At 40.9% G+C, this 14621-nt stretch overlaps 2 protein-coding genes across 4 annotated transcripts in view; one reads left to right on the top strand and one right to left on the bottom strand.

Moving 5' to 3' along the window:
* Positions 1–379, bottom strand: part of rec8b (REC8 meiotic recombination protein b) — a 14646-nt gene extending 14267 nt beyond the window's left edge. Inside the window, exon 1 of the mRNA XM_044104180.1 lies at positions 296–379. The gene's annotated coding sequence lies outside the window, so the exon portion shown is untranslated. The remainder of the gene's footprint in view (positions 1–295) is intronic.
* The window catches only part of pdcd6 (programmed cell death 6), a 21739-nt gene extending 7118 nt beyond the window's left edge, over positions 1–14621 (top strand). For 2 of the 3 annotated variants that reach the window (XM_044104191.1, XM_044104189.1), the window contains exons 2-6: positions 3723–3784; positions 11394–11438; positions 12675–12845; positions 13313–13422; positions 13771–14621. In XM_044104191.1, coding sequence (XP_043960126.1) covers positions 3723–3784; positions 11394–11438; positions 12675–12845; positions 13313–13422; positions 13771–13869 — 487 coding nt within the window. In that variant the 3' untranslated portion in view covers positions 13870–14621. The remainder of the gene's footprint in view (positions 1–3722; positions 3785–11393; positions 11439–12674; positions 12846–13312; positions 13423–13770) is intronic. The other variant, XM_044104190.1, reaches the window with a different exon arrangement.

Below are 14621 nucleotides of genomic sequence, written 5' to 3'. Positions count from 1 at the left end.
GGAGGGTTGAGGGTTTGAATCAGCCCTCGCAAATTATTCATGTGTGGAGCAGAACTTCAGATTAATGCAGTGTGAGGTGAAAGCAGCAGATAAGCCACATCCAGGAGGAACCCGTGTTCCTCCTGGACGTGGCTTATCTGCTACTTCTTGAACCTATAGGTCATTTTTTTTAGACCTATTAAAAACAAAAGGAAAAGAAAGTCTGCAGCGTGAATGTAGTGTTTTCCAGAGCTGGATAAGTTGATTCCCCCAAACTTATTGAATAAATAATCCATCCACCCCACAGTTTTCTTACCGTTTGTACTTATTCAGGCTTCAGATTCAAATTCCCGACCTCTGCACAAACATCTGCCAAGAATTCTGGGTAAACCTTTGTATTTACTCTTTAAAAATGTCTACAAATAGATGCAGAACTTAGGAATTGTGAGCTTTCATTGAGGACTATTGATTTTTTTTTTTTGTCCAAAACCCTGTTTTTTTTTTTTTTAGGTTTGTTGTCATAGAAACAGGACTTCTAAAGATGACTTAATTATATATATTTATTTATTAAAAGGCATAAGGAGAGTAAATGCCAAACACAAACCATGTGACAGTCATGGGTGCACACAGTCCTGTCTCCCACATGCTCAGCCTCGTCTGGCTGAGCTGCGCTGGAATTCCCTGTCATGTGATCAGAGTCTTTAGAGCGGCGTTGAGCCATGCTCCGTTCTGCCTCTCACCCACCTGTTGCTGCGCACTGCTGGGCAGCTGGCTGTAAGACGCAAAAAGGCAGTATTTCAGTCGGTCAGTAGCTGCGTTTCCATTACAAACGTGCGCAAAGCTTTTTTCAACTGCGGTGTTTCCATTAAAGAAGAAATGCAATCAAAATAACACGCGAGTAAGTTTGTCGTTGCGATAAGTCATTACAAATCATGGCGGTGACACGAGATACATTCATATTTCATCCATGGCACTAGCGCTCATCATCAGCCCTCAGAGGAGACGTAATGGTAACATAGAGTACGTAACATGTTTAATGCAGGTATTATAGCAATATCTAGAACTTCTGTTTTATGATTTTGAGTTTCATACAAGTCCATTTTTAATGCATGTTGCTCCGTGAAGCAATACTGTGTGAGTCATGTTTCTATTTTTTCTGCTTTGATGACGGAATGGCAAAAATGTTTCCAAGTAGCCTTTCAACCACACAGATTTGTTGCTGTGCAGGAGTCAGAATGCTGATCATGTACAGAGGCTGCTTATTGTCCAAGTACCAGAAGAAAGTGTTCTTGTTGGCGCAGTAGAAGTGGGGAAGTTTGGCATCTTCTTTTCCCCACCAGTGACTTCACCTTTCTCTCTCGCTCTCTTTCTTCCTTTGGAGTTTTCGTGTGGAAAGCAGAAAGGGCGTTGCTCCTCAGACATGTTGCATAATAGGAAAAAGTGAAACAGGGGGGAAAAATCTGAGCAGTTTTCACTGACTCCGTTACGTGTGTTTTTGCGTCGTCCCGGTTCGGTTTGTTAGATTCAGGTTTTGCGCTTGACAGCAGTGGGGATGGAAACTCCAGATGGTGCCTGTTCTGCGGGGGAAGAGGGAGATTTAATGATGCTTTTCAATTCACTCCTTCCCCGACTTGCGAGGTCACTTTGCCTGAGGCAGAATGAGCTGCCGAGATGGGGAGGTGGGGAGAGAGGTGGGGGGACACACTGAACATGACACACACACACACACTTCTTTGAGTAGTTCAGTGTTCAGGAGAGGTTGGGCGGCTTCTCTGCTGGCTCCAACCCAACCGATCTTTACCTTTGCTGTGACAAAACTTTCATTTACTCTGACCTGCGGAGATGTTTTTTTTGTTTTTAAATTCTGATTCCACCAAGCTGACGGAGCAGGTTTGTGTTTGTTTTCCTAATTCAAGCGGTCGGAACGGCACACAAACGTATACGTGTAAAAGAAGGCCACGTAGGCTTCAGAAATATTATATACCGCAGCTGGGAGCAGAAACCTCAGGCCAAGCAGTCAGCGGTGGGCCGGTCCTGTGAGAGTGAGCGAGTGTGTGAGTACTGAAGGGTTTTCCCGTCTTCTCCCCCTCGCTGCTCCTCTCTGCTGGTATGTTTGCTGAGGGAGCGCTGCGTCAACAGGTCCAGGTTGCTAAGGAACGACTGAGTCACTGGATGTTTGACTAAACTCGATTAAAAGTGTCAGGCCATCGTATGTGTCATTATCCGTTCTCATGACTCTGAGTCTCGGAGGAAGATTCCCGAATCCCAACATATTAAGTAACGGTTTCTTTTTAAAGGTTTTGTTGGCTCTAGTGGCCTTTATTTGAAAGCAGATTGACAGGAAACAGGGTAATCAGAGAGGGGGAAGACATGGGGTAAATGTCGCCAGGCAGGGAATCGAACCTGCGACCACCGCCACGAGGACTAAGGCCTCAATACTTGGGTCGTGCTTTGCCTCTGCGCCACCACAGCACCCAAAGTAACGGTTTCTTAAGCCTTCGTGGTGTCTTCTAAGAAAGCAACAATGTTCCTGATTGAATTTGACCGTTTTTCTGCCTGTGATTTCTGTTCTTCAGCAGTAAGTGTAAAATATACATCTACTGTATCTCCATTGCCAACAAACTCTGTAAACTTGTGCTTCGAGCTATAGCACCTCTATAGCAGAACCTGTCTTAAATAATGCTGAAAACCTTGTTGAGTAAGAGTCTCTTTACTTGGAACTTAGAAACATTGAGGGGCGTAGACATCATATTGTATTCTGCCTATATGTCTCTGCACCATGACCTTAGGTCTACCAATGTTTGACATCATCAACATATTTATGTGGCAAGGCATAAAGCTCTAAGTTGTCAGGGTTTGTTTAGTCTGCCACTAGCTTTTCTCCTGAGCTGCTAAGCTAACCACATTTTTACATGTTGCTAAAGTGGTTTTGCTTGTTTCACCTAGTATTTCCAATTATTGAACTAATTAACAGCTCCATTATGCCATTCATTACATAATATACTATGGAAGTAAAGAAACATCTTTCACTTCAATAATTCAAATGGACACTGACAAAATGTGAATGTATTTCTTTTACTTTGGTTTTTGCACTTGTGACAGATTTACAAGTTCAAGTTTTGAGTCTAAGTGATTTGTTCTTCCATCCATCCATCCATTCAAATAGCTGTAGGTTAGATTCCTGATTGCCATCTGACCGAGTTGAGTATACAAAGTTGTACAAAGTACAAATTGAGTGTACTTTGAGTATGACTTGACAATCACTCATAAGTCCAGTCCATACTACAATTTGTGTTTATTTTTTTTATACAGTGACAAAAATAGACATTGACAAAAAAATGTGAAGAAAACCTTAAAAAAAACTCACTTACTTTTAATAAAAGTTCAACTGTGCATTTCTCTGTCTGCTTTCACTTTCGATTTTTGTTATTACATAGGAAATCATGCTAACTCTGAGATTTTTGAAAGCTGACTCTGCCGGTAGCACCAGACTTCATCCGTCTTGCAGCAAAGCAAGTCGGCATTCTTTGTCAGCCAGTCTCTCCAGCTTTCTTGTTTGCCCCAATCATAGAAGTCCATTCACTCCTGCAGGCTGCTGAAACACTGGCACGTGCTTAGTGTGATCAGATTTCCACAGGCGGGTGCCGATGTCAGCTGCTTTTGTGTCTTCTAGTGTCTGTGGGTGTGAAGAGGGTAAAATTAATAGGGCTAATCTGTGGATTTTTTTTCTCCCTCTTTTCAAGGGTTGACAAAGACCGGAGTGGAGTGATCTCCGACTCTGAGCTTCAGCAGGCCCTGTCCAATGGTACGTATTGATATGCTGCCGATGTGCCACTCCCAGTTTTATTCCTTAAATCTCTGCCGCCGTTTACACGAAGGCGCCGAGAAGGGAACGGGAATGGTATTTTTATCCCTGGGTTGGAGGTGTCGATTTATTTTTATCCATATATGGAAGACAAGGGGATGAAAGCTTCCAAGTGTTGCTTGAAAGGAAACACTTCAATTGCTCTCAGAGTCCTTGAAATATCAGAAACCCTGGAAATAAAACTTAGAATAAAACAGATTAGGCAGTGGCCACTAAAACCTTTTACAGTGGAATATGAAGTCAGAAGCATGAGTATATTTTTATGATCATAAATAGCAAACCAAATGTGTTTTTCCCAATTTTATGATCTACCTTAATTCCCAAGTCATTGACAGTCCAACATATGATTGGACTGTTGATAAAATAGATATTCTCATGACTAATATCTCCATTTTGTTGATTTGGGTTTCCCTTTTCCCCCCAACGTTCCTCCATTTTCTTGTACCCTTTACACTAAATATTTATTTTACTTTCCATCAGTTTATTCCTCTTAATGGTTAAATATTTTTGATTAACAGTGGAGATAAAATTTTAAAGTTTTTTTTTTTCTATTGTTTCTTTATTTTTTGTCTCATTGTAAATGTGCTGAGTCATCAAAATCAAATGGTTAATCTTAAAATAATGGTCAAATAATCCGAGCAAATACACAAAAATATAATCAGAGTAAATGCATAACTAGGTCTGACAGAAAAAGCTCTTCAAATCTAAACTTCTTCCATTCCCTTTGACTGCAGTGAATATTCAGCTCTAGATCTCCTCCATTTTGTTCCAGATTTTTTGGTTTTGGTTTAATTTGGCCACAAGAAAGGGTTTTCAACAGCAAATGGCTGTTAGAGGTCATACCACAGCATCTCAGTTGGATTTGAGTTCAGACTTTGACTAAGCCTAGAATAAGATACAGTTTGATTGACTTTTCTCACAATTTTCTGTTTTTTGTTTTTTGTTTTCCATTTTTGGAGCATTTCAGAGGTGGAATTGCTGGTGTCCTGTGGATCAATGTCCTGATTCATTAGCCCAACTAGACCTGAGCTTAATGTTACCGACGACCAGACGTTCACCTTTAATCTGCTCTCTTGTTTGGTAGAGAGCAGGTAAATATTACAGGGAGTTTTGTAGCAGCCCCAGACTCTGTGTTTACATTATATGATAGATTAGTTTGTCAAAAAAATCAACAGAGACAGGAAACTTGTATAATCTTTGAAATGAACTCAATATCTTCTCTGTTAAAAAAAAAAAAACAACCCCCGTCAAATGTTTGTTGTATTTTAAATATATAACTTTCAGGCTGCGGTGCTTAAAGGGTAGCGGTGTAAAACTTCACCTGTTTAAAAGAGGATGGAAGAAATCAGTGAGGTGATCAGAGCAGCTAATGATGGAGGGTCAGTCACTCTTCAGGACTTGAGATTTTAAGTATCACACAGCGGGTTTCACTGCTCCTCCTTTCTGAGAAGCAAAGTTGAACGATGGATAAATCTTGTTGGCAAATAAGCTGACTTTGTTTCGCTTCGTCTGAGAATAGGGGCTTGACCAGCGCGTACTGGGAAACTGCCTGTTTTCATGCCACACTTCACTGCTCCTCTTGAACTTGGTTTGAATGAGATTGCAGGATGGAAATGCGGTAAACGTTGGGGGATCATTTATCCAGAAGCCCTTACTTTGTTACACCAGTACTTTTGTTTCTTAACAAGTTTATATCTGACTTTTGAAAGATTGTTGAACACATTCCCCCTGGGGACAAAAAGCTTTAAGAGCCCAACACCGCTTTATTTATTTTTTTCTCCAAAAAGGAGGAAAAATAAAAAAGTCTTGAGTCCAGAAGCAGCAGTGAAGGAACGTTTTATCAGACTGCGCAGTGGCTCTTGCTCAGCATACTGATTAGTGTTTGAACGTGCGTTTGTGCATGAATGCACAGGCTGGTGTTATTTATCAAGAAGATATTCATGTTTTCCTTTTGCCAAGGTTCAGGTTGTTGGTTTTTTTTTTCTCCCCCATTTGGGCACTCGTCACTGTCTGTGTGCGTGTCAGCGCTGTGAGTACCGAGCGTGCACCTCGCAGAGTGAACGGCAGGCTTCCCGGCCCAGATTCCTCTCTGCCAGTTCATTACTTTCATTGTGACATGAAACGGAGCCAACGGAGCCGAACACACGCGGCGCTGCATCCCGTCCTGCAGAGCGCTGGCTAAAGCCACCGACACTGAAAGGGCAGGGACGTTTGTTGTGGCTCTATAAAAGCTGTTCAACAGTTTTTAGGTACCAATTAAACTTTGTAGAATTTCTCTTTTTCTGAAATTGCTTTATGTGAAACCATTCAGTCTGTTCTTCCTGTTCCAATCGGCAGAGATCCTTTTTCTGATCCTTTCGAGGTCCAATGTGTGTTATAAGCCACATTAGCTTAGCATTCTCCTAACGGTAGTTTGTTTCTTTGTTTGTATTAGCTACACTCCTACCAATAAGTAGCATCTCTCTGTGCTCTACCTCCTCTCTTCCCTTTCTCAGTCCGGGTTGTGACAGAATGGCCTACATATCGAATCTGCAATTGTTGCATTAAAATGTATATGTCATGCAATTTTGTTTATATTATCATCTCCCTGCTGGCTTGCCTTTGCGCAGCAGAGAGCAGATATGCAGTCAGATTTACTGTCCTCTTTACTTTAACTGTGTAGAGACGGCAGTGTTGGTAAAACTGCTGACGGGCAGAGCTGGCCGAGCGGCACAGCTTGAGGAGCTTATTCAGCAGTCTTCACATTTACGCTCGTACATTAGCAGGAGTTTGTAAGATCCGATGTGCTTTTGAGTCAGTTTGACTGGAGTATAGGAAGCCAGATAGAGTTGGACTCTCATTTCTTTAGCTTACAACATGAGGCACCAGGGCAGTCACAGGTGTCCTGCAGTCATGACTGTCATAAACCAGAAAACCACAGCTGTTGACCGTGGCGTGACTCGGATTCAGAAGGAGCTCACTTGTTGTTAAACATCCAGACACCATGCAGTGCCGCTTTGCCCGCTTCCGAGTTTTAGAATCAGTCGAGCGTACAGGCAGCAGGGCAGTAGCCAAGAGTTGAACAATTGCGTGTGAGCCCTTAAGCCTTAGTGAAGAAGAGAGCGACGTCGTGCAGTTTGGGGATGTTTTTATGCATTTCTGCTGGTCCCAACTTGCCCTCCAGTAACTTACTGTTTAGAGATACAAAGAAAGTCATAAATAAATCTTTGCTATCCAACAAGTAAATAATGTACTGGAGTGGAGGCACGGATTGCATTTTGGGAGGAAATTTTCCTTAGCTGATCCATCAGATAGAAGCTTAGGAAAAAGCATCTGATCAAACTTGTAGAGTTGCTATGAAATACGTCATTAAAGTTAATGAAATCAGTGGTTTGTATAAAACTCTACAGGCTAGATTAACATTGTTATTGTGACCAGCTTACCTCTTTGAACAGACAGTGTAGTATCTGCTTTACATAACCCCTTCGATTTTGCTCCTGCTGATGTTTTTCTTGTGGAGCAACAGCTAGCTTAAGTGCTCAATGGGTTATTTTCTTTTTTTTTCTTTTTTAGAGTGTCTTGTTCTGATATTGATATTGGAAATCGGTTCAATATCAGACAAGCAAGCAAGCAAGTGCTGGATTATGTCGGCCTGCATCTAAAATCTCCAACATAAACATGCTGATAAAAGCAATCTAGTTTTATCTGCATTTCTATTCAGCAGTGCTTGCATCCCACATGCAAACCTATTGGTTAATAATAAATGGAAATGGAGTTATTCTCAAGCTTATTGGTTTTGACCATTGGTCTTTGTTTGAGTGATGCCACTTGAACAAGCCTTTTCTAACAATCCACAATAAAAATAAAAGTGTGTATGATTCGTGCTGATATTGTATCGGGTATTGGCCAACAGTCAAAGCTACAATATCGGAATCATATTGGAAGTGAAAAAATCATATCGGGGACACTCGTAATCCTTTTTAGAGGTTATGCAGTGACTGTTTCATTATTAATGTGCGCTTAAGAAAACCCTGTAAGGAGCACTCTTCATTTAACATTTACTTAGCAGTATTCATTTTGCTCAGCAGGCTGATTTGTTAAAGGTTTTTGCTTATCTGTCTTTAGTTGAAGCCTGACTCGTGTCTTTTTTTGCCCCTCAGTCACACGTCTGTGCCGGTCTGACAGGATGCGGTTCCTGCGTGTTCTGTGACTACTTTGTGAGCTCCAATATTGAACATTTAGGATCTGTTTGGGAACGTGTACATCGATGTGTGGTTGCTTATGCAAAGCGCGCAAGTACAAGCGTCTCAGTGAGCTCCGACGGGGCCGTTACGTGTTTGCGTACACACTGCGGTCGGATCGCTCTGTTTTGCCACCAGGCTGCCTCTTTCTTCACCTCCTACGTTCCTTCTCCACCTCACTGCTCGCTGTTGGGTTGGCGGGTCAGAGAGCACAGTGTGCGGACAGGACAGAGGGTGGATTGTCCCGGCTTTCCGTTAGAGAGAGAGAGAGAGAGGCGTACTCCGAAACTGGACTTCCCCCCCCCACCTCCGCTTCCTCTCCGGACAGCAGCAGCCTATCCAGCATACATCGGTGACCTCACAGCTTGCTCCCGCTGTGAAACGTTTGTGTACTCGGCTTTGTCAGTCTGTGTAGCTGGAAAGGTCTCGGGCTTGTTCGGGGCTCCGCCTTTGGACATTTTTCGACGGCTCTATCGCCGGAACAAGATTGACGTCCCTCTTTTATTCGTCTGTCTTAAAATTGAAACAAAAAATAATAATGAGGAACGGATCTCAGATTAAGGCCTGCATACAGAAGGAATGGGCTGGTTTGAGATAAAATATCACCTTTTTATGGCAGAGGGAAATGTAAACTTCTCTTGATATCAGCCAAAAACGGAAGCGCCAGGTCAGGCTTTTTATCGATCGGTAATTGGCGATTTACCAGAAAACTGCAATGGGTGCCAAATCAAAAAACAATTGAACTGGGCCTGAACCAACTAATCACATTGATCGATTATTAAAATAATTGTCAACTAACTTAGTGATCAATTAATCCTTAAATGGAGCATACAGAATCAAGATAACACGCTCATAGCAATAATTAAGTCAAAGTTCTACAAAAAACGTATTTAATCAGAAGAACCAGTAGAGGGAGCGATTACAGCAATCATTCTTTCCGGCAGTAAAATTCAATTTCTTTCAATCCCCAAAGCTTGTTGGGTGACCTGCAGAGAAAAAGATAAAAAACAAAAAGGACTCTGGATGATCTAGAGATTGTGAAAAGAGGAATGAGGAAAGATTTCTCTCTGTGAATGCCACAGACTTGAGAAATGTCATCAGGGAAGATGGTCACTTTGCTTCTGCGAACATTTGAGAAGTCGGTGTAGCAGTGTCCATTTTAGTCAACGTCCCACCGTCAGCGAAGGCAGGTATTTAAGAAGTGACTTGTTCGTCCCGTTTCCTCTCTCGTTTCATGTGGTCGAACGGACCCGCACGTCGCTGGAAATGAATTTTCGGGGCATTTGAAGCGAACCGCTTTAACTGCAGTGTAGAACTGCTAAGAAGGCCCATAAAACAGAGCTAACTTCTCCCTTTTAATCAAGATTCACAGACTTCACTGCTCATCAGCGCTGTTGAGGTTTGATGTCTTCCAAACAGGCAGAGAGAGAAAAAAGAGGATATTTCTATGGTTAAATAAAACTAGAATGAAACACGGTAAGCCATGATCAGCATTCCCACAGACGAAAAAAGAAACGTCTCGATTCTGGCCCAAGACCCACTTTGAGCCTCAGGGCTGATCCCAGAACAGCCCCTCTCCTCATCAATAAAACAAAGCAAACGAAGAGAGAAGAAATGACCCGTTTCCTGGAGAACACGAAGCTTTTCCAGTCCTTTCGTCTATTTCAGCCTCGGATCAGATCAAGGTGAATGTTCAGTGCATCTCTGCTCTTTATTTAAATGAGTGGCTCTTATCTCTCGCTGCAGACTTGCTCAGTGCAGAAAGCAGGAGCAGGGTTTTGTCTCTTTACATGCACTTTTAGGATTTGCGGGTCAAATTTTAAGTTGCACTCTTAGGTCAGCAAAATGAAATGAAGCTCTCCGAGCTACTGTAACAATGACTAATGATAAGTCTTGCTTTCCCTTTGTTTTGGAGAAGCTTATCTTCTTATCCTTCTACTTTCTTCTTCTTTATTTCTGCTATTAAACTGCTGCCCTGCGACACAGAGAGGTGGTGACTCAGCAAAGATTTAGACCCCCGTACAGGTTGCAGGGACTTGAGAGTTGATGGTTTTATTTTCTGTGATTGAAGATGGGCCTCTAGAGAAAGAAATAATTGCCTTGGTGTGTGTGTGGGGTGGTGTGGCTTTAAAGTGCCACCCATCTCAGGGTTTTTTCTGAATTCGTTTCTCCTTTAATCACGACTTACGACTAAATATTAGTTGTGGTCATTTGATGAACGCTTCACTTTTCTGCGTTTGTCAGGACGGTTTCGGTGTTAGTGGTCCGGTTATTGTTTGATGCACAACTCTTCACTGCTTTACTGAAAAAATACCAGCCAAAGCAAGAGGAGGAAGTGGCAGAGGAAGCTACAGCAACCAGAGATGTGCAGAGTCAGTTTTTCCTGACTGGCTTCTGGTTTTTTTTTTGTTTTTTTGTAGAGAGGACAGAAGGCTGATTCAAATTTCTTAAAATTTTTAGATATAAAAAACCACTGAGTGGAATTAAAGGAGAATTTCCAGTTTCCGTCTCTGCATAAAAACAACAATTTTAATGCACAAATCTTTGTTTAAGTTTTTTCTTTTTTTTTTTTTCTAACTTAAAAAGAATGACAGAAAATTTCAAAACTTTTTGGATTTTCTAGACAACAGCTTGTATCTTATTTTTTTAACACATATTATATTAATTTTAATTCAAAAATTAGGCTCATCTTATCATATATATATATATATATATATATATATATATATATATATATTATACATATATATATTTAAACAAAGAGTATTTACTTATCTTGTAAGTAATTACAGATTACTTACAAGATAAGTTACAGATTACAAAGACATGACTCTTTCAGATTTTATTATAATGTATTTTTGTCTCCCCCTGCTGGCCAGAATAAGAATGTACTTTTAAAGTATTTCTGGTACAGTTTTCCTTTTAATTCCCTCTTGCTGTCTGTCATTAATATACTGTTATCTGATGCAAATATGGGCAAATTGTTTGTTTATGCAAAAAAAAACAAAAAAACATTTGAAACTGATAAGGACTGTCGTAAATTAGCACACGCTTTGCACCAGCCAGGCAACCATCCTGATAGTATCTTTTCATAAGACAATGACATGCCTAAAAGACAAAAAGGCTGGAATATGGTGACAAAGTTGTGATTTGTTTTGAGAGCAGCGATAAGAGAAATGAATATTTCTGAGGATAATCTGAAAGTTAATCAGCAATCTCCACAGTAATTGCGTCATCTGCTTCAGCTTTTCTGCGTCACATTAACATTCTTCCTTATTTTGTTTTGTTCCTTCCTTATGATTATTAACACGCTGCTTTTCGATTCCCAGGAACATGGACTCCCTTCAACCCGGTGACGGTCCGCTCCATCATCTGTAAGTAACTGCTGACGGCGACACGCCCGGCTTTCTACACAATGGCCCCCCTGTTTTGTTTTTGTTTTCCTGCTGAGACCGTTTGAGTTGTTTATCTGTCCCCGCCGCGCCACAACGGCCAGATTAAGCCATTAAGTCGCGAGGACACAGACAGACTTATCTTTTGTGGCGCTCCAGTGGGAAAACTGCAGCCGACAATAAGATGGAGCTGAAAGCAGCATCTGCAGCAGAGCAGGAATCGCTGGCTCTGACTCCACATATCGATTCGTCAGAGTTTGGAGGCTCGGGTTGCAAACTTTTTAGCTCTGCAGTGTAGTCGCAGCCTTGATTGTACTTTGGCACAAATGCAAAAGAAAGCAACTTTTTTTTTTTTTTTTTTTTTTTTTTTTTTTACTTTTTGGGACTTTTTCATCTATTGATGTGTTGTAGCTTTAAGAGTAAATCCCTATAATTCTCTCTCCTCCCGTTTGTACCGAGTGCAGTAAATCCATTGTTTTATGGTCTTGCAGCGAGAAGCACATCATGTGATAACGCTCCCTTTGTTTGGCGGTAATTGGATTGATCCGCATGAGAGTGAGGAAATGGGAGTAGTGGTGCTTGGAGCTGTTTAATTTCTTTGTAACTTATGTAGCAGGAGTTCTAAAACACACTATTAAACCCTCCTGTTAAGTTGTAGAGATGCAACACTGTCTCTCAATTCAAAGTATTCGCACCATTTGAACTTTTTCACAATTTTGGAGGGGATTGTTGATTTTTATTTATTTATTTATTTTTTTGTCACAGACCAAAACAAAGAAGCAAATAGTCTTTGGCATGGAGAGAATTATTCAGAATGGGTCATTAACAGGTTACACTAGAAGTTGAGGAGCTTGTACAATTATTTAGATCAGCCGCATTGCAGCAGGGATACATCTAAAATTAGAGGTGCACTGATAAATCAGATGGCCGATCGATATTGGTCGATACTTCCACAAAGTTCTGAAAATAAGCCATTGTCCCCTTTTGCCCTGTAGTGAGTGAGGGCTGACTGAAAGACCCACCTGCTCACCCCACTGTTGTCACTACATTTAGCAACTTCTCAGACATGGTTCGTGTTGTTCTGTCACACACTTCTTTTAAGGTTTGTGATTGTTGCGTGGCAAAATATGCAAAACCTCTAGCATGAGGAACACCAGAAGTCTGAAAAAAAAAAAAAAAAAAAATGTCTCTAAGCCAGTTCTGCTTCCCTCCTCTCAGCCATGTTTGACAGGGAAAACAAAGGCGGCGTCAACTTCAACGAGTTCGCCGGCGTGTGGAAGTACATCACAGACTGGCAGAACATCTTCAGGACCTACGACAGGGACAACTCGGGCTTCATCGACAGGAACGAGCTCAAACAGGCACTGACCGGATTCGGTGAGCAGCAAAGTATGCTTTTAGCCGTTCAAATTTGTTGTCCTTGGTGGAGGGCTACAACTGCTGGGCGCTCTGGAGAATGGTCCAGAGTTTAACCTCAGTTTACACTCGCCACTTGTCTGGGTTGTCCTTTACTTCCCACCTTTCCTGTTGATCATTCATTTAGGTTAAACATTTATCTTCAGCTTAAGTATTAGAGGCAAGTTTAAAAAAAAAAATCTTTTTACTTTTTTTCTGTATGTAGTTTGTTTGGTAGTATAAGATGTTTGTATCTGCTTTAACGCAGTCCTGTTAAAATGCTCCAGATAGTCCACTGTAAGTTTTTCCTGCTTCTTCTTGTCTGTGTGATGTAACGTTTGATTACCTTACATCTAAAACTTGTGTCTAAACTAAAAAAAGATATCCACGTGTATTTTTTAAAATGCAAATTTTAAACAAATGGAGACTGCCTATGAAACATTACTACTGTTGCGTTGCAGGCTATCGTCTATCAGACCAGTTCTACGGCACTCTGATAGAGAAGTTTGACCGGCAGAGGAAGGGACAGGTGGCCTTTGATGACTTCATCCAGTGTTGCATTGTATTACAGGTAACAGATAAACAATTGAAGCAAATAATTGTGATGTTGCCTTAGAACAAATATTTTCCTGTTGGATAACTTTTTTTTTTTTTTTTACACATTGTAATCATAAAAGCTAGTAAATTAGAGGCAAGATTAACAAATGTTGTGGTCTGAAAGCTGAAAGCTACAAGAAAAACACAACAGACATTAAACGGTCTGAAATATGCGGCACATAAATGAGTAATATGCCTCTCTAGAAGTTTACAGTTCCAGTTTTTTTGTGGTTTGTGTCGATTTTGTGTGAGATGTGCGAAGATGCTGTGGTGGCCCAGTCGTTTGAGCTCGCTTAACGCGGCTGTTTTGTCGTCTCCGCAGAGGTTGACTGACGTTTTCAGGCGATACGACACAGACCAGGACGGCTGGATCCAAGTTTCCTACGAACAGTATCTTTCCATGGTCTTTAATGTCGTATAACGCAGATGAAGACCGCAGAAGAGCACAACTGGACACAACTGTGCCAAAACTCCCGGCACCTTCTGGATGTCTGCCAGGGTGGACACTACAACATTTTAAATTTTTTTTTTAACCTAGTCCAAGCCTGATTTGGAGGGTCTAATAAGAAGCTTTAATCTTAAAGTTAGAAAAAAAAAATAAAGTGCTTGAGATACGGTAAAAAAGAAAAAAAGAATCTTGTAGTGTTTTGTTTGGTGACAAAATCTGTACAGGTCCATGCTGGGGACCGTGGGCTTGGGACAATTATGGACACATCTGTCTTATCTGTGTTAGTCTGTCTGTTAATGTCGACACATTTTTAATGTCTTAAACTTAAGCGATCGAAGAAAGATGCTTCTGTTGAGTAAAATAATACATTGTAAATATAATTTGCATGCTTTTCAGGGAAATTAAGCCCCATATTGAAGCATGCTGTCCGTTTCTTTTGACTTGTCCTCTGCCCTCTTTGCTCAAAGCCATGTTTACAAAAACTGTGAAAGCAGGTGACGCTCTGCTTTGAGGTTCACTGACATGCCAGCTTACATGCCATATTTGTATGAACATATTTTTAACAGCAAATATTTAACGCTAGAACATGATTTTTGGTAGTGGGTGAGCATAATGATATCTTTAGTTTGGCTCTTTTTTTTTTTTCTGTGCATGATGCCTTAAAATGTGTAAAAACAAAACACACAAATATTAAAAGAAATCTTTTATTAAAAAATGTCCTCCAA

Source organism: Gambusia affinis, linkage group LG21 (assembly GCF_019740435.1).
Source record: "Gambusia affinis linkage group LG21, SWU_Gaff_1.0, whole genome shotgun sequence".
Classification (NCBI taxonomy): domain Eukaryota; kingdom Metazoa; phylum Chordata; class Actinopteri; order Cyprinodontiformes; family Poeciliidae; genus Gambusia; species Gambusia affinis.
The sequence above is the reverse complement of the archived record's forward strand: the minus strand, read 5'-3'. Positions and strand labels throughout refer to the sequence as shown.